This window comes from Phoenix dactylifera, chromosome 5 (genome assembly GCF_051530095.1).
Source record: "Phoenix dactylifera cultivar Ajwa chromosome 5, Ajwa_hap1_PhDact_Kaust_v1.1, whole genome shotgun sequence".
NCBI classification, from domain to species: Eukaryota; Viridiplantae; Streptophyta; class Magnoliopsida; order Arecales; family Arecaceae; genus Phoenix; species Phoenix dactylifera.
Window position 1 is genome coordinate 18,835,358 of NC_143194.1, and position 24,522 is coordinate 18,859,879.

A 24,522-nucleotide genomic window follows, 5' to 3' on the forward strand; every position below is an offset into this window, starting at 1 on the left:
CTAGAAATCTGGATTAAGCTACTCCATAATTGAAATGTACATTAGAACAAGTTCTAGTTTGGTCATCTGCTGCTTTTTTTTGCGATCTCCGGTCATGTTATTCATGGAGGAAGATCACTTTCCAGCTGAACTGGTGAAATACCATACATATTTGAAACTTGAGAGGCACATGTTTTGTCTGGGTTCAATCGCACACCAGACCAAGACAAAAGGAGTAAAACAAGATCCTTTTAATGTGTTCCACTATGGGGAACATGATCCTAGGTTTTGTTTTCCATGTTGATCTGTCCCATTGAGCATGCTTGGCGTCCAGTGTATAGCCTCCCTATCATGGTACGCATTACAGGCTCCGTCCTTTTTGTTTTAGTCAATTTTTGGTGGACACAAGGGGTTAAACCCCAAGGTTACAATCTAATAAAAGAAGTAGAAATGTCAGCAATTGCAAAATAATTGCATCTCGGGCTCCATCCTTATCGCGAGTTGCCAAGTGAAACACATTCCTTTCTACCCCTAAAACCGGATCGCTTCTCAATGACACCCGCATGAAACAATTTGCCTGGCTTGGTAAAATTACAACCAAGATTTAGAAAGATGTGCCATGGTATGTGATTCTTGCATCTGACCAAGTTTTAATTGATTGGAACAAGACAAAATTAAATGCTAAATCCTAAATTTGGAGTAAACTATTGGACAATAATGCCCTAAACAATCATTAAAACAAAAATAAAGTACAAAAAATGCAATTTCAATTCAAATGAGAATAAAAATGAGGCTCTGCTTGAAATTAATGAACAGGTAATAGGATAATCTGCTTGGCTAGTTATATAGAATTTATAGCACAAAAAGGTAAAATGGGATTGGTCAGCATGCAGCAATTGGTCAACATCCACTCTTGAAATTTTACATGCAGTGGGTCAGCATGCTTCATAAAGTCCTTCCATAACGAGACTGTCTATATGAAATGGTAACCTTTTGCTTTGGTACTTTGTCAAGAGCGCAGGCTTAACCTTACCGGGAAGGAAAAAAAAAACTGAAGGTGAATATACAGTATGCTCGCTGTAGTGATTGTGGAATAAAGGCTAGCATTGGAAAGTTCTAAAGCTATGCAGTGCACAACAATTAGTTCAGTAATTATGTTTAAAATTTTAAATGGCAGAAGAAGTAATAGAAAGATTATAATATTATAGATGAATTTGTAGTACAATATAATTTTGCAGAAAATCTGTCACTTGTGAGCAAGCTTAGAAGCTTTGTTTTGCTAGAGGTTAAAGCTTGAAATCATGGGTATGAAGTGTTTTTTATTTAGAAGTTCACTAACTATTTATCAATTATCAACAATTATTACCTACCTACCAAATGTTAAAGTATTAACTATCAAACTATTAAGGTTGAAAAAAAACACACCCCTCAATCCATATAAGCCATTTCAATGAAAACCAAAATTATGCATGACATCCTCTGTAAAATGTCATCTCATACGATCGTAATCCCTCTCCATATCTAGTTTGAGCCATAAAAGCATTAAAGGAGAGAGTTTCCGGAGTGCGAAGAACTTCCTGTGCCAGTAAAATATGATCAAAAATAGATCGTGATGCAACAAAATCTGTTTGCTCTGGGGCAATAGTAATAGGCAGTTAAGGTTTCAATATGCTGACAATAATCTTAGCAATAAGTTTATACAGCGTAGAAATCAGGCGTTTAGGCCTGAATCTGAAATCTAGTAGCTGACATCATTTGAAAAGGGATCCGATCCAGCAGGTTTAGCTCTATTGATTTTTTCTTTCTGCAAATAACAAAGATAGAGATGGGCCAGTTAGCCAATGACATAGTGGGCAAAAGAAATACTGGTTGATCCATGGAATCATGTTTGAAAAAAACTTTTGCTGCTATATTTTAGGTATCAAAAACCCCTGAATTTTAAAGTGCATTTAATTTGTATAAGCACGTTTAGAATTATAACTACTGTCTCTCAAGCATGGTCTCATACCCCAAGCTACTTGGAAGACTGGCATCCAAAATCTCTCCAGAAACCTCTTAAACAATACATCTACTTTTTGTGTGCTACCTCTCAATCAATCTTTATTCAGCTTTCACTTGATTGCAAACACAACTTAATCCGATTATTAGTACACAGTGGTAACAGTTGTCTTTGCTGCCAGAATTGGAAGAGCACTTCACCATGCAACACATAGCACGGAGGTCATCTTTGCTCCATGAGATCATACAGTTACCCATGTGTTGAATGAATGGAACTACATCCTTTCTTTCACAAGACATCTAACTAGAAGTTGCCTAGCCATGGAAAAAAGAACAGGAAGTGATAACAATCCAGGATATCAATATCAAAAGAAAAGCAAAGTTGAGGACAACAAAGATAAATGGCCATCCATTCCTATACCAAGTACACCAGGAAATGAAATTGAAACACAAAACATGATCACTAATAATAAACATGCCAGAGACACTGAGCATCTTCCCTTCAAATGGAAAATCAGAAATTTGCACATGAACATCCATATGACTAATGGAAGCAACTCTGAACCTGAAGCAGAGTTGTGCTTAAGAGGACTATTGGTAACATGCCAGGCCTTCCATCCATATCCTATCTGCTACAAGAAAATAAATTTCCAATATTAGTTTTGATAATGTCAAGATTCTCAGATTTCATCGAGCATGCTGATTTTTATCATTACGAAGAATTGTTTTATCAACTGGAGGGACCACTGCTCCCTCTCTCCCCACTGCAGCAGTAGAAGTGAGGCAGCTTAACTCGACCGCAACTCCTGTAAGGTAGATAAAATAAACCTCATAATCCAATTCAGCACCAGTTAATTAACAAAGGATAATTTCAACCACTGTCCAAGAAGATCTAGAATATGTATAAAACATCACCCAGAATAACTTGTGCCAGTTAGATGTAAGACTTGTTAGTTTAATGAAGATGAAAACCTCTATAAAAGTTAACAATTTTGCTGAAACTGTTACATTCACATATATGGATTCTGTTTCTCTCCAGTTTGCCTGCGGAATTCTCACCAGATTCAACTGCTTTTTTGCTTCAGTTTCCACTGTTGCAGAACACTGCTGGTATCTCATTTGAACCACTGCTCTGTCCTATTGGCCCCATTGGTCAGTCAGGTCCCTCGGTCTTTCCTAGATGACCTCCAGAGTACTATGGAAGTCTTCCTCCATTCTAGCTCCCTTACTTTTAGAGAATAGTGGTTTTAAATACAGACAGTGCCGATACATCAAGACAGGGATTCTTTAAAATGAAGCTCCTGTATATAGCACATCGTGGCACCCTTGAGAAATGATCCAATCCACAAGATAGAAAAGATAGGAAATTTCTAGTTTGGTGGTCTAATCATCATATCTGAGTTTCAGTGACCACATATATGAAGTCTTAGTTCTCAAGTCAAAGTATTTGATGTGAAAGTGAGTTAAGAAGTCTCTATGGCATTTAAAAGTCATCAAATGACTTCTTAGGCTTCACAAGATGTGATAGTCTAAAACCGCCTTGATTGAAGTAGAAAATATTGGAGGCACACTGAGCATGATCGCTCCTAAAACATCGCCATTTTTTTTTAAAAAAAAAAATAGAAAACATAAATTCGTATCTGAGTATGTCTTGCAGAAAATCAAAACATCCATACTTATGAATATAAAGTGACTAGTGATATAACTAGGATCTGAATTATATAATGTATTTATAGTATAAATGAAAAACCTCACAAATCCAATGTGATCTATCCTATCAATTGCAGACTTTATGTTTCTTTAGCATTTGCAGAATAGGAGTAACACTGGGTTTTTATTTCTTTACCAAGCATTTCTTGGACATTCAGAGCTTGTGTAGACAATCAGATATTTTCATATTGTCCATAAAAAGGAGTTGTGATATGTGGACCTGGAATATAGTGGGCTTCCACATACCTCTCTGCACAGAAGGTCCTGACATGTCATATCTGCTCTGTATATTATCCTATATCAGTAAGAAGTCACCTGTACTGCAACACATCCCAAATATGTTACTTAAGCCTGGTAGTCCCTGAAACCTGTCCTTTTTTGTTTGGGGCAGTATGGAGGTGCCTTCTCTTCGCCCAGATCATTGCATGTTTCATATTCTGAAGTTCCACCAATCAGTTGGCAGCCACTACAACATCAAATAAAGAGTTAAACCTAGATTCAGAAAGGTAAAACAATGTTTTGGTTTTCTTCTTTCTTTTCTTTTTTTTACCTTAACATCTTCCAAGAAGCATGACTTCCTTGCATTCAATCTTTCTCTTTTTTAATACATATGGCACATTCTCATATGTTTGTATTCTTGAATGAAGTGATGGGTTTTCTTTTCCTTGCATCCATTTTTTTCTCTTTTTCTGTTCATACATGGTGGTTTTATGTTTTACCTTGCCTGGGAACCTAGGAGATGTGGGTTTTCCAAAATCAGGATCTATAAGAAACATGCTCATGCTTATTTTTTGACAGGCACCAATGGAGGAGAACATATACATCTCCAAAGACATTCTCGCATTAGTTTGAGTTTTTCTATGTTTGTCACTCTTTTTGGATCCTGTATGATTGTTACTATTAGTTTCCATAGTGATGTCCTTCAATATGACTTCCAACATATCTAGGGCCCATAAGCAACAAGCATTTTGCCCTGAAATATGAACTAGGACAATATGTTTGTGGAGATGGACCTAAATAATGATAGCATATTCAAATCAAGTCATATACAAGTCTTCTTTGCACTAGAATGCGATAAAAATGGCCTGGAGGACAAGTTTGTTAAGATGGTGTAAGAACTCGTGTACGTGTGTATTTAGTCCCACATTAGTTATACACCAGAGAGATTTTGGGTACTTATACCGGAACAAGAAACCCAAATAATACCTTCTAGCTAACCTTTTTTAGTGGAATTATGTATTATTACAAATAGTATCAGAGAAAACTGGTCCCTAACCCATGTGGACTAGGAGATACTACAGTATGGGCCCATTTGATGCTGATCACGGGCCAATCATTGTATTCTAATTTGAATTGATAGAATTTAGAGTTTAGACTCTTAACCTGGCGAGGACGTAAAGGCTTCAGTGGGGGAGTATGCGAGGGACCCTTGCAAACATATATTTAATCTCACATAGGTTACACATTGTTAAGCTTTTGGATACCTATATAGGGCCAAGAAATCCAAATAATACCTTCCGGAGTGAGGACTTAGGTTAATGTAGATTGGTTGAAATAATGACAGTGTATTTAAAAGAGGTCTTCCATGTAATAGATTGAAATAAAAATGGCCTAGATTAAAAAGAGGAAAATGCTCAAATGTTGTACAATAATATGTCATTTTCTGTTTTCTAAATGTGTTGTGTATCATTGCATGTTGGTACTCAAAGTTGGCATGATAAGGCCTCCACAAGATGGTAAGCAGTACTTAGATACTTGGTTATATGACACTCAAAAGTAAGGCTCAACACATTTTTCCAACATAATTAAGCACTTCTTAAACAAAAAGGCTTTATCATCCAATAATTTAAATTCAAATATCATATTAGATGTTGAATGGGGAAATAATGTGAGTTATATTCCAGAAATTCAGTTTCAATCCTAACTCAGATTGAGACTTGGATAGTTATAGTAACAATTTCTATGGTCTCAGTCTCACAGAATATTTAAGATACAACCAATATAATTAAATTACAAGAAAAAACATTAAAAATAGAAAACTGAGATAAGTCAAATAAAATATCCTAGTAAACGCTTAAAAATATGACACATCATTTAGCGACAATCTAAGATACAATGTAGCACGAGATTGTTAGTTCTTAAAAGCACTAGAAAAAAATAAGATGTCTCAATATTTATTCTAGGTCTAAAGCGTCAAGCAACTGTGTGTGTGTGTGAGAGAGAGAGAGAGGGTGCAAACTGGGTGAGTCGGTCTAGTCTCTTGTGTTGATATAAGAAACCTAGGTTCAATCACACCCTCACTTCAATATTTGGTTGGGTTTCCATGCAGTCATAGTTCTCAAAGTACTCAGAAGGCACAAGGAAGATCACAAGAAAATGCAAAACAATAATCCATCAAATATCAATAAGAATGACTATAAATTTTACTTCATTAAGAGACTTAACTTGCTGATAAATCAAATGAATGTATCTACATTGAAGCTTATGAAATCCCCCATTTTAAAACTTTTCGAAATAAAGAAAGTAACCCAAAAATTCCTTAAATTTCTTGGATCCGAAATTCCGATGCTTTCAAAATTTTCAAGAAAAAATCGTGATCATGTCTTTAATCATAGGAAAATGATTCTTGGAGTCCTGATATACCATTCATAAGTATGACACACCACTCTCATCTAAGAAAATGAAGAAAATATTCCGAGTTTAGTTTTTTTAACTTAAACCTCATATTTTAAGTTGGACTCTGATTTGTTAATTGGAACTAGTCAACGGCCGAAACAAGCCAGTCAGAAACTAACTGAAAAATTACCAAAGGCCAACTTAAGTGGTCAAATTTGTGAAGTATTATATAAAACCAACTTAAACACAAGTTGGTTTCACCCAAAGCCAAACAGTTTCATCCAAAACCACTACAATGTAAAATTGTAAATGGTCTGTGCAACTTTCAATCAGTAACATTCCCAGAACGGTTGAAAACTTGAAAAATTTTCATGACCGTTAGTAAAAATACAACTACAGATCACTTTAGAACTTGTGAAAACAAAATTTGAGCATCCTTTGTTCCAATTAAAGATGGATATCTTAACTGTATATGTTACCATGGATAGTATTTACTATTGCAAAGTTGGAGGTGCAGTTCAAATCAAAATGATTGAACCATGTTCTGTATAAGGTAGGTCACAGAATATAGAGAAGCAGAACTCTTACTTGCATTGGACAATAACCGGAACAGGTTTCAGAGCCTTCGGTCCATTCCTTAATCCCTTCTTATGGCGGGAAACCTGCAATATAATAATCTTTGTTATCAATCTCCGGTCATTCTACAAATTCTTTCATATGCACAAGAATTCCAGAAACCTGCACTGTTGCAGGAAAAATGCATACAAGTTACTAGCGAACACCCATGCAGAAAGACGCAGCCAATTTTCCATACTAAAAGGAAGAAGCACAACCAAAATTCAAGATATAACAACTAAAATATAAAAGTAATTCGATAAATAAAAATCAGAAGTTGAGCAACAAATAAATAATTTATTCAGGCATGCAGCAATAGGCAAAACAAACTAGGTAGAAGACAAGGAGTACAGAGTGTACTAATAGTAGCTACAGACATGCAGCAAAAGCTAACATTTTAAGAGAATACTAGAGTTTACAATTTGTCGGGGAACAATTCACTACAGGTTTTATCATCAATCAGCTGGGAGCTCTAGTACATGCATTCCCAAGACAACATAAGCTATGGACACTGCTATTAATTCATAGGTTTCAAGAATTACTAGGCTGGGGATTTTAACAAATACCTGGAAGGCAAGGTGGTATACGAGATCAGCCAAAAACAACAATCCATTATATTTCAATATTATACAAAACAGCACTTCAAGGGAGAAGGATAATTAGAAGGGAACCCAAAGCACAAGAACTATAGCAGGGCCTACCTTTTTTTTGGGGACGGCCATGAGCCCTGGGAGAAGGGATTCTCGAGAGAGACGGAGGGAAGGAAAGGACGAGGAAGAAGCGCCAGGTGGGACGAAACTCGCCGGAACAAAGACGCCGCCATCACTTCCCGAGGTTTAGCTTCGGGCTGTCGCTCTTCCTGCAGCTCTTTACGCCGTAGAAACCAGAACGGACCGGGCACCAAACCGGAGCATTGGGTCAATTAATGGTCTTTTCATTGAACCGGTTTGCTGATGAAGTCTGAATTTGTGCTCGCGAGGATTCTGCAGATGCTTTGGCCGGTGAAACTGCAGGTATCACGTTATGTGAGGTGAACGAGTCAGTAGATCATGTACTCTTCCAGTGTGTTTGGGCGAGGAGGACTTGGAGGTTGTCAGGGCTCTCGAAGGGCACTTGGAGCTGGAGGGATTGCTTCCTGGAGGAGGTTCGGAGTTGGTCTAGCTCCCCACAGATGCGTTTTGCGGCTATTAGAGCGTCATGCATAGCTTATCAGGTATGGATGGCCAGGAACGGCCGAATTTTTGGCGATATCAGCCTATCCCCGCGGTTTGTGATGGAGCGAGCACGGGCACAGGCAACAGAGTTCTTTCATGCAGATACGGACTACGGACCTTTGACAGCCCGGGACATCTGGGGCCCCCATTCTGCTTCGGCAACTTCTCATATGGTGTTTTTCACCTAGGAGCCCCCACCTCCGAGCTTCCTCAAGGTCAATTTTGATGGCTCAGTCCAGGATGGAGGTAAGAGGGGAGGAGCCGGGTTTGTCATCAAGGGCTCGGATTCCAGCACGGTGGTAGCAGGAGACTGTCAGATCTTCGACATCTCGGTCCCAGGGGCAGAGCTGCGTGCGGCTTGGATGGGTTTGCGGTATGCGCGTTTTGTACTTCGGGAGAGTTCCATCCTCTTGGAGGGAGACTCGGCCACCATGATCAGCTGGGTCCGGAAGTGCCCTCACAGCGATAGGAGAGTTCATCCTTTGCTCCGGGACATATGGTTGATGGTGAGGGAGGGGATGCTCTTTCGAGCTGTGCATATATATCGTGAGGCCAACGGGGCGACGGACTGGGTGGCGGCGTATGTTGCGAGCCACTCAGGCGGCACCCTATGGGTTGGTGAGGATGATTTGCCTGGTGCATTCCCACCAATCCTTTAGCCGCCCTTCCCAAGTTTGAAGTTCCTCCCGGGCCTCCTGTGATATTTTGTATGCAGACTCTTCTAGGTGTATTCATACCCGTATAGTATGAAACAGCGGCTTTAGCAAAAAAAAAAAAAAAACTAGACTCGATAGCATGCTTCTTGATCCATTTTTTATTTTAAAATATTTAAATATAGTTAGAATTTTAAGAATCCAACTAATATTTATATTTATATCTATACTAATAAAAAAAATATAAATATGAATAGATATTATCCAATCTGTATCTGAATATCCGATTGTACTTTTAGTCTTGTTTAATATCATATTATATTCATAAATTTTTTAGGGAAGTAAGTTATTATATAAATATATTATTGACTTAATTTACTTTTTCATTTGGTGATTTCTTTGATTTTAGCGATCATAAAACTTAACTATCTAACTTATATCTATATTTATATCGTACTCTAAATATTTAATTTGCATTTATATTTTTTTAAGATAAATATGGATATAAATTTTTGTCCCACTAGTATTCTTCAAATAAAAATAAATACAGATATAAAAAATCGATATAAATTTTTATATTCTATCCATTATCAAGCCTATCCTTAGGAGAGCTTGTTAGTGCACATAGAAAGTTTCTTGTACTCTTTTATATTGATTTAGTAATTTAATATTCAAATAATTTTAAATTTAGCAATAATTTTCATAGGTTATGCTAATCATGCCCCATGATATATGAAGTTATCTTTTTTTAAGAAAATATAGAATGTTCTCATATTACAACGGGTTCACTATACCATTACTTTATGATGGTTATTTATAAATAAACAGTGAAGGTCATTTCAAAATTGAAATTTGGTTGGCCAAAAGTATCATATTTATCAAGATTTTGGAGGTGACTGCTCCAATTGAGAAAAGAACTGCTCTCATTGAGTAGGTCACTGCTTGTGCACTTTTAACATTTTTAAAAAATTGTATAAATATGAGAGGACTATACTTGTAATCTTCTCTAAAAGAATGAAAAAATAATAATAATTATAGAAACTTCCCACCGGTGATAATAAAGTACACTAAAAGGATAGCTTTTGTATGCTACTTAGGGCCTATTAGGTTGGAGGCAGTGTTGAGTCAAAAAATAAATTCCATATCAGATTAACATATTTGATTCGAAAAGCAGATAAGAGAAATGGTAAAATAAATGGTGGATTTAGTATCTATTTTTTTGAGATAGAATATAAAACAAATAGGGCTTTTTGCATTGATATCCTTCGAAATATTCAAATTTGCATGAATACCCTCTTAAAATTTATATTTGTATGTATATCCTTATAAAATATTGTTATTATACAAATACCCTAATCGGTTATTCTAACACCGTTAAAAAAATTATATTTTTAAGAATTAAAAATAAAATAAACTTTGGAAATGATGTTATTATCCCCGCCTTCTTTCCCTGCGGATCGGGATCGCGATCACGATCCCACGAGCATCCAAAGAAAAAGGCGCAATGCCGATGGCATGAGCTTCAGACCTCGGCAAAGAAGCTTCTCCAAAAGCAAGGCCTGAGCTCAAGGGCTTCCTCACCCGTCGCTATGGAACCGAGGTCGTGAGGATCTTGTCCCCTTGTCTGTGCATCGGTGAACGTAGCGAAGATGGTGAATCCCCTGCCGTGTTTGGGAGACCTGAGATTCGTTCGAGGTTTCTGACAAAAACGAGAATATAGATTTGCTTCCCTGAAAAAAAAATAGATTTGCCCTCCACTTTCAAGTATCTTGGGTTCTTTTGCTCCATTTTGATCTCCTTTCTTCTTTTTTTTCCCCATTTTAGTGGAAGGTTTTGATCTTGATTTGATGGCAATCAGGTGGTGTTTGATAAGAAAAACTTGATGCAATTTATTTGGTTTTCTTTAAAGCAATGATCCTCCTTTTTTTGCCATCAATGAATCCACATTTTTTGTTTTCATTGGCAAGTAGTATATTTAGCCACAAAATGATATTTGAATGTTGTTTGATTAAAAAAGATTGGTTTTCTTTGTGTTTATCTGAGGAGAAAGTAACGTGAGATAATGGGGATGAATTATTTATGAGCAAAGAAGTCTTGGAGATGGATTGCTTGGATGCTAGTCGTGGGCGGATCGCGGGCAATCCCACGAGATCGCGGGCGATCATGATTGCGAGCTGCGAGCGGGATCGCGATCTCCTCCTTCACAGCAATCAATCTCCTTCCTTTCTCCCTGTTTCTCCCTATTTCTTTCTCCCTGTTTCCATAATATTTAAAGGAGCTTTGCTGTTTAGGATTGAAGAATACCAGTTGATGTCTGAGAAAGTGAAACTGTTGTTTCTAAACGCCATAATAGTTTTATGGCCTAAATTTAAATGGTCAGATTGTTATCTTTATTATAAGGGTTTGATGGTTTCTGGATGTTAATTTGTTATATTCTTTTCTCATGCTAGGCCCTTGAGACCAACAAAAGAGCAATACAATTGGAGAAGGTGAAAGAGAAACGAGTGTTCATGCATCTTAAAAAATGTTTAAGTAGATTTAATTTTCCATAATTGAAAAAAAATCCTATCTTGCCTGGCAAGTATTTGTAGGGTAGGCAAAAGAGGATGGCATAAGAGAATTGTAGATTTGACATCACTAGCAGAATATTTATGTACTATTTTTTTTTAATTTTGTTAGCATAGTTTGGGTTGATAATGGAAAAAATAGTTTGTTTCTAGTTGCTTTTGGTATTGCAGAATCTGAAAATAGTGATAGCTAGATTTAGTTTTTGGAGGCACTAAAAGAATCAATTCAAACTTCAGAAAGTCTAGTACTTGTATCAAATCGACAAAAGGGACTGGAAGAAGCAGTGCAACATATATACCCCCAAGCAGAACATAGAAAATGCATGAGACACTTGTACAAAAATTTTCAAACAAAGTTTCCAAGACACTGGCTTAAAATTAAGTTATGGGGAGCTGCAAGGGCATACACAAAAGTCCAACATGACGATATCATCAATCAAATTAAAGAGGCTAGCTTAGAGGCATTCAAGTATCTTAATGCTGAAAATATTGGTTTATGGAGTAGATCTCAGTTTGGTATCACAGCTAAGTGCTTCTATATAGCAAATAACCTTTTGGAGTCATTCAATGCTTGAATTTCTGAGGCTGGACATAGGCCAGTTCTTGATTTACTAGATATTGTAGGACAAAAAATTATGGTGAAAATGGAAGCAAGAAGGAGAATGGTTGTCTGCTGGAAAGAAAATTTAGTTCTTGTGGTAATGAAATATGTAAGAGACATCAGCCTTAAGCTAGGTGATTATACTGTTTATACAACCAGTGATTACAAAGCAGAAGTAATTGAGACTAATAGAAGACATGAAGTAATTCTAAATGAACAAAGGTGCTCTTGTCGTCTGTGGCAGGTGTCGGGCATTTCTTGTGTGCATGCTATAGCTTTTATTGGTACTATGAAAGATGCAAATTTGAAAAATTATGTCTCGGAGTACTTCATTGTTGCCAAGTATAAGACTGCCTATGCATTAGAAATTGGATCATTACCTAACAAGGCCCAATGGATAAAAGTTGATATTGGATACAAGGTATTGCCTCCTAACCTCAGTCTAAGACCTCCAGAAAAGCCTAAAAAGGAGAGAATTAGGAGTACAGATGAGAATACATCGAAGAAGATGCACAAATGTAAGTGTTACAGTAATCTTAGGCATCATGCAAAGACCTGCAAAAATCCAGTAGCGGAGGAATCTCACGCTTCAATATCCTCTTCTTTTGCACCGAAGAAGCTTGGGAGGTAACATATAGCACTACTCTAACTTAATGATATTTGTCCTTTATCACTTGCTTATCATTGAAATATTGCAGGCCTAAGAAAATGATTCAAGAGGAAGACTATCAATTACAGGAGGCACACATGCAGTGTTCGTAGCACCAAGAGGAATAAAAAATAAAGGACGACGCTACAAACAAGCTAAAAGAATGAAAACTTTAGTTAGAGAAGATAGTGCTGTCACGACCCCCGCCCTGATCCGGCGGGCTGCCGTGACGGTCCTAGGGTGCGGGTAGGCATAAGGCTACCAGCCACCGCGTGGAACCCTACTACCTATCAATCATCATAAATTCATGAAAATTTTGGCATGATATATGCACAAAATGATCACTTTGTTCTATTTTTAACCTGTCAGAAAATATCCACATGTACCACAATCTACCTGTCAAAGCTGCAATCACATAACAACCTGAACAGGATATCGACTATAATCATAATCTGTCACATAATGAACCTGGACAGTATATATCAATACATCATCACAGGCATATAACTCATCTGTATAAAAATCTGGTTCCCATTCCATCCATGGTCAAACCCATATCCACAACAAGATCTATGTCTATAACTGTACACTATATACAACTGAGGGTTTATAATACATCAAAATATATAAACCTCTACTCTACACTATACTATACTATGGGGCGGCACAGATAGCAGGCAACCACTAATCCTGCTCCTCTCTATATATCAGCTGGCCTGCAACAAAAATATCAACTGAGGAGTGAGTATATAAATACTTAGTGAGTGAAGTGGAGAGTGATGACCCAAAAATTGATTTTGATGATCACAAAACCTTGAAGTATAAATACTAATGTTTATGTTGCAAGGAGAAAGATATTTATTTTGCAAGGAACATAGCAAGTTGGAAGAACACAAGAAGGCCTCCAAAGCTCTCAAGTTGGAAGAAAGCTACAATTTTATTGGCCCAAAGTTTAAAGTTCAAAGAATTCAAATTGGAGGAGTAAAATCAAAAGAAAAATTCAAAAGAACAGTCTTCGAGTCGACTCCAGTGGAATTCGAGTCGACTCCGGAGAAGTATGAGTCGACTCCGGAGAAGTATGAGTCGACTCCTAGGAGTCACAGGCAGAAAAGTCAGAGAGCAGTTTTCGGGTCTGAGATTCGAGTCGACTCCAGTGGAACGCGAGTCGACTCCGATGGTTGGTAGGTCGACTCCAAAGAAAGCAAGAGTCGACTCTCAGCGGAACACAAGGAAAAAGTCAGAGAGCATTTTTGGGACTCTGAGATTCGAGTCGACTCCCGCATTGCACGAGTCGACTCCGAGACTCCGCGACCATCAACAGACAGAAAACCAAGTTACTGCCTCTGAGATTCGAGTCGACTCCCAGACAGTTCGAGTCGACTCCAAGGCAGCGCGACCCCAAAAATGCAGAGGATCAGTTTTCGGGCTCTGAGAGCCGAGTCGACTCCAAGAGAATCCGAGTCGACTCGAGGAAGAAAATCAGAAAGTATGTCCTCTGGATTCATGGGATGAGCCGACTCCGAAGATGCCAAGTCAGCTCCAGATGTTGGCGAGTCGACTCCGGGTTAAGTCGAGTCGACTCCCAGTCAAGGCATGCACTTTAATTCAAATTTGGAACAGTGGCCGAGTCGTCTCCAGTAAAGCACGAGCCGACTCCTGCAACAGGCGAGTCGCCTCCTGATCGCGCGAGTCGACTCCGATCCCAACGGTAATATTGTCAGGAAGTGCAGACTGTGTCCAACGGCTCTACTTTTGTCTCTAACGGCTATATTCTTGTTTCCACGCCATCTAAAGCTATAAAAACAAGAAGAAAGCTAGGGGAGAACTTATGGAAGTAGGAGAGATCATTTAGGAAAGAGATTCCAAAGAGATTACAAGGAAAATCTCCCATAAGCACAAAAGGGCCATTCAAAGTAAAATAGAGAGAAGAAGAGCATCCAAGTGAATCCCAAAGCTTCCTCTCCATCCGTGTGCTGCCTCGGTGATCCTCTACTTCGTGCCAAATCAGAAGAGGGTCAAGTAAAGAAGAAGCCGAGCTCCTTCATCTTCAAAACTCGTTTGAGGGCTTCTCTTTACTCTATTTGTTTATATTGTCATATTTGCTTGTTTAAGAAGCTTTGTTTTGTTTTATACTTTGTTTTAATATCTTGTAACTTGATTCAATCAAGGGATTGAATCAAGGGGTTAGGTTTGTTGGTGAGCCGAGGGTAAAACCAACGAGTAGGGTTCGATTGTGATCCCGGAAAAACAATCGGAGTGGTTCTAGTCGGTGAGCCTGGAAAAACCGACCGAGTTCGTTGTGCGCTCGTAAAACAACAAGTTGGGTTGTGAGCTTGTAAAACAACCGGCTGTAATCGGTAGGATTATAGTGAAATTCCCAAGAGGTCTTGGGGAGTGGATGTAGGTGCTGGGGTGCACCGAACCACTATATGTCCTTTGTGTTTGTAATGCCTCTAGTTATTGTCTAACTAACACACTTACTTACTTAGATAAATTGCTTGCTTAATTCTTATCCGCACATCCTTTAGTTGCAAGCATATTTAATCAAGTCGAAGTCTATACATCAAACCCTTGCTAAGTTTAACTTTCACTGTGCATCTATACAACTTAGCATAGTTAATCAAAAAGTTTTAGAAGTAGCATAAAAGTTTTGAAAGACCCAATTCACCCCCCCTCTTGGGTTGTATCTACTGGGCAATAAGTGGTATCAGAGCAGGTGCTCTAAGATTAATTATTGATCTCACGATCAAGAGCCAAAGATCATGACAACTCAAATAGATAGTTTTCTAGGAGAAGGACAGTTAATTGATAGGCCTCCACTGTTTAATGGCATAGACTACACATATTGGAAAGCACGCATGCGCATTTTTATTCAATCACAAAACTATTATTTATGGAAAATCATAATAAATGACCTTCATACACTCTCTAAAACTATTAATGAAAAGGACTTAGCACAATTGAATGCTAATGCTATGAACATATTATATTGTGCTATTCATGAAACGAAGTTTAATGAAATTTCTGCATGCTTATCTGCTAAGGAGATCTGGGATACTTTAGAAACTATTTATGATAAATCTCAGATTAGCTCACATGTGCTTCAATTGCGTACTAACAATGAGATTGCAGAATCCTCCACAGTAGCCGAGTCGACTCCCAGTTCGTCCGAGTCGACTCCTAGAGAAGAACAGTCTGAAAGGCAGAGACACAGTCTTGAAGACCCTGTGAACGAGTCGACTCCAAGTAGTTCCGAGTCGACTCCCAAGCTAGCCGAGTCGACTCCAATAAGGTCCGAGTCGACTCCGAGGCAAATCAGCTTCCTAAAGACAAGGAAAAAGAGGAAGCAAGAAGAAAGGAAGAAAGAGATAAAAAGGAAGAAAGCCTTGACCAAGAAAGAGTCAAGCCAAAAAATAAAGATTAGGAGCAACAATGATGATATTAGCTCCAAGAAACTACAAGAGGTAACTGACTTGTGCTTTATGGCACAAGAAGACAAGGTAAAATCTGAATCTACTTTTACCTCAAATGATTTTCAAGAAGAATTCTCTTATGATGAATTATTAAATGCGTTTCATGATTTGTATAGTGAATATAGAAAATTAGCTGTGAAGAATAAAAATCTTAAGAAACTAAATCTGAAAATTTCAAAAGAAAGAAATCCTAATGATGAAATACAAGATTCTGAAAATAAAAGCTTAAGGTTAAATTTAGAACAATTGATCCAGAAAAATCAGAATTTAATTAAAGAAAATCAAAACTTAAGCGAAGAAATTAATCAATTAAAATCTTGCATTAACAAATTCACCGTAAGCTCAGAAAGATTAAAAATGATGTTTGAAAGCCAACATGCTGATTTTGATAAATCAAAATTTAGCTTGACTCCTTCACTTAGCCATAAATCTCTAGAGAAGAAGGTTATCAATTTACCAAGCAAACCATTAAATAAGATAACTTATTTCAAAAATGAAAAGGATGGGAATAACAACTTTACCTATCGTTCTAGTATAATTAAATCAAATGGTAAAGTTATTACTATTAAACAGATATGGGTTCCAAAAGGAACCATATGTCCTAACTCTCAAGGACTCAAGCAAGCTTGGGTACCCAAAATGAGAAAATGAGGATGTACACATAGGTGTACCAAGGTACCCATGGAACATAAAGAAACTTAAAAAGTTATTAACAAAAAAAATAATAAAGAAATCAGTAATTCTTGCATCTCATCATTATTTGTGCTTTAGTATTTGATATGATTTGCTAGTAGTGATCAATTTTGTGATATAGAAAATACTTTTGGAAATATAATCAAATCATTTCATTTTACTCACTAATGGATAAGGTGCTAAATGATTAATCAACTTATTAAGAATAACTCTATGAATTCTCTATATGCTTGATTGAGAGTTTTTATCTATGGCATTATTGTTTATTGATCATAGATATGATAATGTGTACTTGGTATGCTTTTGAATATATGCACTATGAATACCAAGATTAAAGAAACCATATTTGGCATATGAAATCAGCTCATGCTAGTATGTACTTAATCTCAAAAGACCTTGCCATAGGCTTACTTAGATTATCCTCTTAAAGGTCAAAGTTTTACTATGCATGCTAACTAAGGAAACAAACAAAAATAATTTCTAAATCTAGAGATGTTGTTTCCAACACTAATTTTTTAAAAGCTTACATTAGCCTTGTTCTTGGCTCTCAAATTAAAATATTTTCTGCATTGGCACAAACTCACAAAAAGCGATCAAATGATAAAGGTTTGCAAACTATGAAATCATGGCATAGTAATTGAAAACCAATTTTGTGTTAAGTTGTGCACAGAAAAATAATATTTTCAGCACCAAGGACACCTTAAGTAAAATAGGATTAATAGAATTTTTGAAGAAATGAAAAAAGACAATTGTGTATGATAGTCATCTACTTAAATGATTTTTTAAAAAAAGCTATCATCACTGCTTGTCATACATATGATTTCTATTAGATCTATTTTTGATGAAAACTCCTTTTGATCTTCTGAAAAATGGAAAATGAACCATTGCATATCTTTCATATTTTTCAGTCATACATGTTATGCTTGATATGTTCTTATGAAAAATAATGCCAAATCTGATAGAGATATGTCTATCCTTGGATATCATTCATCAAGCAATGCATATAGAATATTCAATGAAAAGATTTTAGTTGCAAAAATATCAAGTCGTCTTATTCTCTATGAGACTAATGACTTATTGTCAAGATACTAAGATCAAATTATATATGGTTAATCTTTTACATATAACAATCTGAAAACTTGTTAATAATTATAACAAAATTGAGTTTTTCAGAAATGCACTTAATGAAGAAAAATTGATAACTACTAAAAGACTGAATCAAGAAAAGATGAAATAGATCTTGATTCTTGCATGATTAAAAGTAAAGATCACCACTATCATTTGCTTGACTCATGAGCTTTATATTCTGTCAAATGAATGTGTAGAATTCACTCCTATGTGGTTATTTCATTAAAAAGTAGATCTATGTCAAATAACCACCATATTTAAAAATTACACATTACATATATGATAAAGCAATATGTGATTTAAAACAAGCATCAAAAGCTTGATATATAAAAGCTTAGGTAACCTTGTTGATAGAAAGTAATAGTGATAAATCTATGCATCAAAAAGAAGAATCTATGATATCTTGCTTGCTCATAGCACACATTGATGGCATCATTTTTGTTCTACCAATGAAAATTTATATGAATAGTTATGTTGCAAGGTGAGTTTGAAATATGATGAATGAATTAACATCTTCTCTCAAACTCCAAATTAAGACAAACAGGAAAGGGGATCTTCATTGACCAACGTTAGTCCACAAGAAAACTCTTATGGAAGATTGGCGTGAAGAAGGTATATCTATGACCCCATCTTGTAGAAATTGTAAAGGATGAGCAAAGTAGATCTATTGTTTAAAGCTGTATTAAAGCATGATAGAATAATTATTTTATCATACAGCTAGTAGACCAGATTGTATGCTCATTATGTGACCTTGTGCAAGACTTCAATCTAACTTTAATTAATCATATTTTATTGATAACAAATACGTCATAATCTGAATTTTGATAGAAACAAACGTTTAAGATAAGTTGATTAAAACTTAGTTAACACATCTTATTGATAATTATCTTAAGCAAATAGAATCTAAACTAAATTGATTTGACCTTGATAAATCTGTCTATTGCCTCACATGCTTGTCCTTGAACTATCTTGGTTAATGAATCTATCTCTTTAGTTCAAGTGATATGTGCTTGCTTATATTTAGGCAATCTCTTGAGTAAAGTGACTCAACATGCAACTATTGTCATATCTTATATTGAGTCATCTAGTTAAAAATATATATGTTGGTTGAATGCTTTGTATCTTAAAGAAACTAATGACCTTCCTTCAAGAAAGAAAAATGAGAAATTTCAACTTGAAGGATATCTTCATGTAAGATACACTAAAGATTCACATGCAAACAAGAGAGAGGATCTTCTTCAGCCAAAAGTTCACACATAAGAAATCTAGTTTGGCTTGAAGAACATATAATGAATAGGTAATTTAGATACCTTTCTCACAAATTAGTTGAGCAAAGTCAGTAACTTAAACCTTATTATGGCATGATTAAATTCTTTAATTATTAATTTTTGATATCATGTCTGTTGCTGGTGGTCCAAACCGTGAACGATTGGCACTGCGGTGTGAACGGGGTTCCGTCTGAGTTGTCTTGGTTGGTGTTGGCTGCGCTCCACCTTCCGCCAAGAAACCTGCAAACAAGCCTTGCACCACCACCAGGGTGGTGATGGCCCTCCGACGGTCAAGTCAGAGGAGATTGGAGGAGGAGGAGAGGTGATAATCGCAAGTAAGAGAGTGCTCTGGGAGATATTGCTCACCTCCCCCCTTTCTCCCCCCAGCCGCATATATACCTGGCTGGGGGGTCTCTCAGGGGGGTTCGTTATCGTGGGGCACGATGGTGTGGCCACTGACATGGCCGTTACAGGGCGTCGTGGAGCAGCACCGGGTACGGCCACGTCAGGGCATAGTGGGGCTCCGCTTTGTACGGCTGATGCAGGAGATCGTGGAGCAGCATCAGATACAGCCGTTGCAGGGAGTAGTGGAGCAGGAGGCCGCGGCGTGCCTCTGGGGAATAGCCTGTCGTTATCAAGAGATCTCCGACTCGGGGTCGGATTGCTGGATCAAAGGGCAGCCGACTCGGGGTCGGGCTGCGGAGCCGAGGATATCCGACTCGGGGTCGGATTGCTGGATCAAAGGGCAGCCGACTCGGGGTCGGGCTGCGGAGCCGAGGATATCCGACTCGGGGTCGGATTGCTGGATCAAAGGGCAGCCGACTCGGGGTCGGGCTGCGGAGCCGAGGATATCCGACTCGGGGTCGGATTGCTGGATCAAAGGGCAGCCGTAGTCTTCCTGGGCGCGCGTGCCGGTCACGTGGGGCATGGCGGCTTATTTCCCCCGTAACAGTAGCCCCCCACTTCCGAGCCTGGAACCAGAAGGGGAACAGGTGAAGGGAGTGATGTTTCGGGATTGCCGCCGTTCCTCGGAGAGGCGCGCGCGCTTCGAGCTGCCCGCCCTTTTTATGGCGTATGGCGGTTATTGCTGACCCGGCAGTCTGAGGATTTCGGCGGACATCCTTCCTTAATGGTGTCGATTCGCCTTTGGGGCGCGAGCGACCCTTCGGCAGCCAGGCGTCCTCTGGCGTCATTGAGGCGTCACTTGCCTTTCCGCCTATTTAATCGGGGGCCTTTCCCCGTCCGTCTTCTTCTTTACAGATATTTTCAAGTTTCCCCTTTGCGCCGCTGTTGCTGCCGTCGGACTGTTCGCTCGTTTCTCCTTTGGCGCTCTCGGAGCCGCTCTTACCTCTTTTCCAGTGAGTTTTCCCCATTCTTCAGCTTAGGGCTCTCCATACTTTCCCCTCTTATACTAGTGTACTCCAGTCGCTCCGGTCTTTCCCCCCTTCCTGTCCCCGTCCTGACCGTAGGTTTATTGGCCATTAGGAATGGGCGAAGTGAGGGCAGACCAAATTAAGTCGGAGCTGGTCGCCACAGACTTAGACAGACTCGTGGCTCGGTACCACCTTCCCGAGGCCTGCAACGCCACGCTCCCGGGGCCTGAGGAGAGGATGTCCCATCCTCCTCCAGGGAAGATCGCCATCAATGAGGGCATTCTCCAGGCCGGGTTCCGCTTTCCCCCTTCGGACTTGGTCATGCAGGTGCTACGGGGTTTAAGAGTGGCACCGACGCAACTGGTGCCGAACTCGTGGCGGGCCCTGACGGTCTTCCAGGTTCTCTGCCGTATGCACGAGATCCCCGCCACCTTGAATGTTTTTTGGGAGTTCTACAGCCTGAGCGGCCACCCCCAGGACAAAGGGTGGTGGTGCTTCGCAGCGCGGCGAGGATGCGGCCTTGTCAAGGAGGCTCCTACCTCCATTCACAAATGGAAGGAGCGCTTCTTTTTTGTTGATGCAGATCCCTCTTGGGAAATCAGGGCGACCTGGGAGACCCCGATGAAGTCTCCGATCGGCCTATCGAGACTGTCAAGGGAGGAGTCCGATGGCTTGGCCGCCTTGAAGGGGTTGGCTGCCGAGGGCCAGCTCCCCCCGGTGGCCCGCCTTATTTCCGAGGATACTTTGGTGAATGTCGGTCTGAGCTCGGTCCCCACCGACCGTGAGTCCGCCACCGATTCTTTCTTGACTTTTTCCCTTCTTTCGTCCCGTTCTTTCCTTTGGTTTCTCCGTCTCCGACTATCCCGTCCTTTTTGCAGAGATCGACGACGTCATGCGGTCGGTGAAGACAAAGGCTGTTGGTAGGGCGTCCCTGCTGGAAGCAGCCCAGAGGAGGAAACGAGCTCTTCCGAGCGGGGCCCCACCGGCGAAGAAGTCCCGTAAGGAGGTGCCTCCGACGCCGACCGACGAGTCCGGGCCCACCGATCAGGGAGACGTCGTGGGCACGGACCGGCAGCTGACGCTGTATCAGCCCTCCGGTGGTAAGATTGCCGCTACTCCGGAGGTATCATCCGAGCCTGCCCGAGACGGACGGGTCGGACGTGATCGGTCTCCGACCCGGCCTTCGACTCGGTCGGCTCCTGATGACTCGAGGAGGGACGCGCCGAGGCCCCGACCGAGCGGGACCCTATCAATTCCTGGGGTGACCCCCGCCCAGAGCGCGATCGGCCGGACTCTTCCCCAGGCAATGGATAGGGGTAAGGCTGCAGAACCACCGTCCGGCTCTGGGGAGAAATCGGGGTCTGCCTTCACTACCGATGGCGCCCGAAATCTCATCGAAACAGTGCTGCTGGAGAAGGACCGTCGGCGGGTCCGGGAGTTGGAGGTCTCTGACGTTGGGGCTGCCAGCTGTGTCTGTCTTATGTCGGTGAGTGTTCTTCTGGCCGCTTTTCACCATTTATTGGCTCTGTTGTTCTCCGCCTGACTCCCTTATTTTTCCTATTTCTTAGCTCGCCCAGTACATGATCCGTCTGGAGGAGTGCTACAAGGAACAGGCGGGGCTTCTGGCGAAGGCCGAGGACCGGCTGAAAGCAGTGGAAAAGGGAGGCCAGGCTGTGGCAGGCAGGACAACCGGGGACTTCGAGGCGAGGCTCCGGGAGGCCGAAGAGCGGGCACTCGGCTTTGCTGCCCTCGAGAGGCAGCTGTTGGAGGCTCAGGAGCTTGCCTCGGGTCTCGAGGGCGAGGTCAAGAAGGCGGATGAGCGGGCCGAGAAGCAGTCCCGGAAGGCTGCCGACTACCGGGAGAGGTGGGAGAAGGCCCAGCGGTCAGCCGACGACGCCCGCAACCGAATTCGGTCTCTTGAAGCTAAGCTGGGCGAATTGGAGTCGGCCTTGGAGAAGTCCCGTGCGAGCGATCAGGAGCTTCATTCGCGCCTGACGGAGGCTGAGGCTGCTCGCATTGCTGCCGAAGCGAAGCACAAGGAGGCTCGGGCTGAGCTGCTGAGGGTCTCCACCGAGGCGGAAGGCCGGATTGTGGCGAAGGTCTTGGAGGCGAAAGCCCAGATTATGGAGCGGGCAGAGGCGGCACTGGCCGAGAGGAGTGCGGAAATCGGGCGTCAGGCGGTAGAGGCTTATCGCCAGTCCGCCGAGTTCGCTCATGATATGTCGGAGGCAGTACAGACCTATCGTCAGTCCGACGAGTTTGTCCGTGACGCGTCGGACGCGGGGGCCGAAGCCTTTATCTTAGGCTTCGAGGAGGGCCTGGCAAGGGTGTCGGTTAAGTACCCCGAAGTTGACCTGAGCGAGATTTCCCTTCTCGACTCCTCTCCGGCGCCATTGCCTGCTGGTTCTCCTGCTGCTTCCCTACCTCCTGCGGACGAGCCCGACGTTCCCGACCCGGGAGTTCCTCCAAGCTGACCTCTTGTACCTTTCGTTGTCTTCTCTTTTTTTTTGTATACCGGGGTTTTGCCAAATTGTATGGGCCTCGGCCTTGAAACAATGAAAATTAATGCAAGTTGAATGTTTCTTCATCTCGCCTTCGTCCTTCTTTTTCTTTTAACTCTCGGTAGCGTCTTGCTGACTCCTGGCTCCCGAAATTCTTCCGGCGCTAGGCCAGGCATCCGAGGGTTAGGCCTCAGGAAACTCTTCCGGCGCTAAGCCAGGCATCCGAGGGTTGGGCCTCGGGAAATTCTTCCGGCGCTAAGCCAGGCATCCGAGGGTTAGGCCTCGGGAAATTCTTCCGGCGCTAAGCCAGGCATCCGAGGGTTAGGCCTCCGGAAACTCTTCCGGCGCTAAGCCAAGCATCCGAGGGTTAGGCCTCGGGAAATTCTTCCGGCGCTAAGCCAGGCATCCGAGGGTTAGGCCTCGGGAAATTCTTCCGGCGCTAAGCCAGGCATCCGAGGGTTAGGCCTCAGGAAACTCTTCCGGCGCTAAGCCAGGCATCCGAGGGTTAGGCCTCAGGAAATTCTTCCGGCGCTAAGCCAGGCATCCGAGGGTTAGGCCTCAGGAAACTCTTCCGGCGCTAAGCCAGGCATCCGAGGGTTAGGCCTCAGGAAATTCTTCCGGCGCTAAGCCAGGCATCCGAGGGTTAGGCCTCAGGAAACTCTTCCGGCGCTAAGCCAGGCATCCGAGGGTTAGGCCTCAGGAAACTCTTCCGGCGCTAAGCCAGGCATCCGAGGGTTAGGCCTCAGGAAATTCTTCCGGCGCTAAGCCAGGCATCCGAGGGTTAGGCCTCAGGAAATCTTTCCGGCGCCAAGCCAGGCATCCGAGGGTTAGGCCTCAGGAAATTCCACTCGTTGGTCGACCAAGGCTGGCGCATGCCGAGGCAACTGGTCGGGGCTTCAGGCTAGTCTGCTCCCGGGATGGTCATCGGGTTAGCCTGGCATCCGAGGGCCGAGCCTCGGGACCTTCCACTCGTTGGTCGGCCAAGGCTGGCGCAAGCCGAGGCGACCGGTCGGGGCTTCCGGCTAGTCTGCTCCCGGGATGATCATCGGGCTAGCCAGGCATCCGAGGGCCGTCAAGCCTCAGGAAATTCCGCTCGTTGGTCGGCCAAGGCTGGCGCAAGCCGAGGCGACCGGTCGGGGCTTCAGGCTAGTCTGCTCCCGGGATGATCGTCGGGTTAGCCTGGCATACGAGGGTTGTCAATCCTCAGGAAATTCCGCTCGTTGGTCGGCCAAGGCTGGCGCAAGCCGAGGCGACCGGTCGGGGCTTCAGGCTAGTCTGCTCCCGGGATGATCGTCGGGTTAGCCTGGCATCCGAGGGTTGTCAAGCCTCAGGAAATTCCGCTCGTTGGTCGGCCAAGGCTGGCGCAAGCCGAGGCGACCGGTCGGGGCTTCAGGCTAGTCTGCTCCCGGGATGATCATCGGGTTAGCCTGGCATCCGAGGGCCGAGCCTCGGGGCATTCCGCTCGTTGGTCGGCCAAGGCTGGC

At 41.6% G+C, this 24,522-nt stretch overlaps 1 protein-coding gene and 2 pseudogenes across 2 annotated transcripts; 2 read left to right on the top strand and 1 right to left on the bottom strand.

The window, feature by feature from the left end:
- Positions 1-2,638: 2,638 nt before the first annotated feature.
- On the bottom strand, positions 2,639-7,847 carry LOC108511805 (uncharacterized; annotated as a pseudogene). The gene is made up of 3 exons (XR_016413171.1): positions 7,620-7,847; positions 6,892-6,965; positions 2,639-2,783 (listed from the first exon to the last, which is right to left on the bottom strand). The product of XR_016413171.1 is annotated as an uncharacterized LOC108511805 (transcript).
- A 290-nt stretch (positions 7,848-8,137) lies between these two features.
- On the top strand, positions 8,138-12,756 carry LOC103721237 (uncharacterized; annotated as a pseudogene).
- Positions 12,757-21,843: 9,087 nt separating this feature from the next.
- Positions 21,844-23,332, top strand: LOC149753479 (uncharacterized). Its single transcript, XM_089923521.1, has 2 exons — positions 21,844-22,023; positions 22,106-23,332. Exons 1-2 carry the CDS (start codon positions 21,844-21,846, stop codon positions 23,009-23,011), a joined length of 1,086 nt encoding a protein of 361 aa, XP_089779647.1. The 3' UTR covers positions 23,012-23,332.
- Positions 23,333-24,522: the final 1,190 nt, after the last annotated feature.

Excerpts from the sequence above, each read along its gene's own strand:
- LOC149753479 (XM_089923521.1), top strand. The coding sequence starts at position 21,844 with ATGGATAGGGGTAAGGCTGCAGAACCACCGTCCGGCTCTGGGGAGAAA. Across the intron at positions 22,024-22,105 it reads GCTGTGTCTGTCTTATGTCG|CTCGCCCAGTACATGATCCG; the intron begins GTGAGTGTTCTT and ends CCTATTTCTTAG.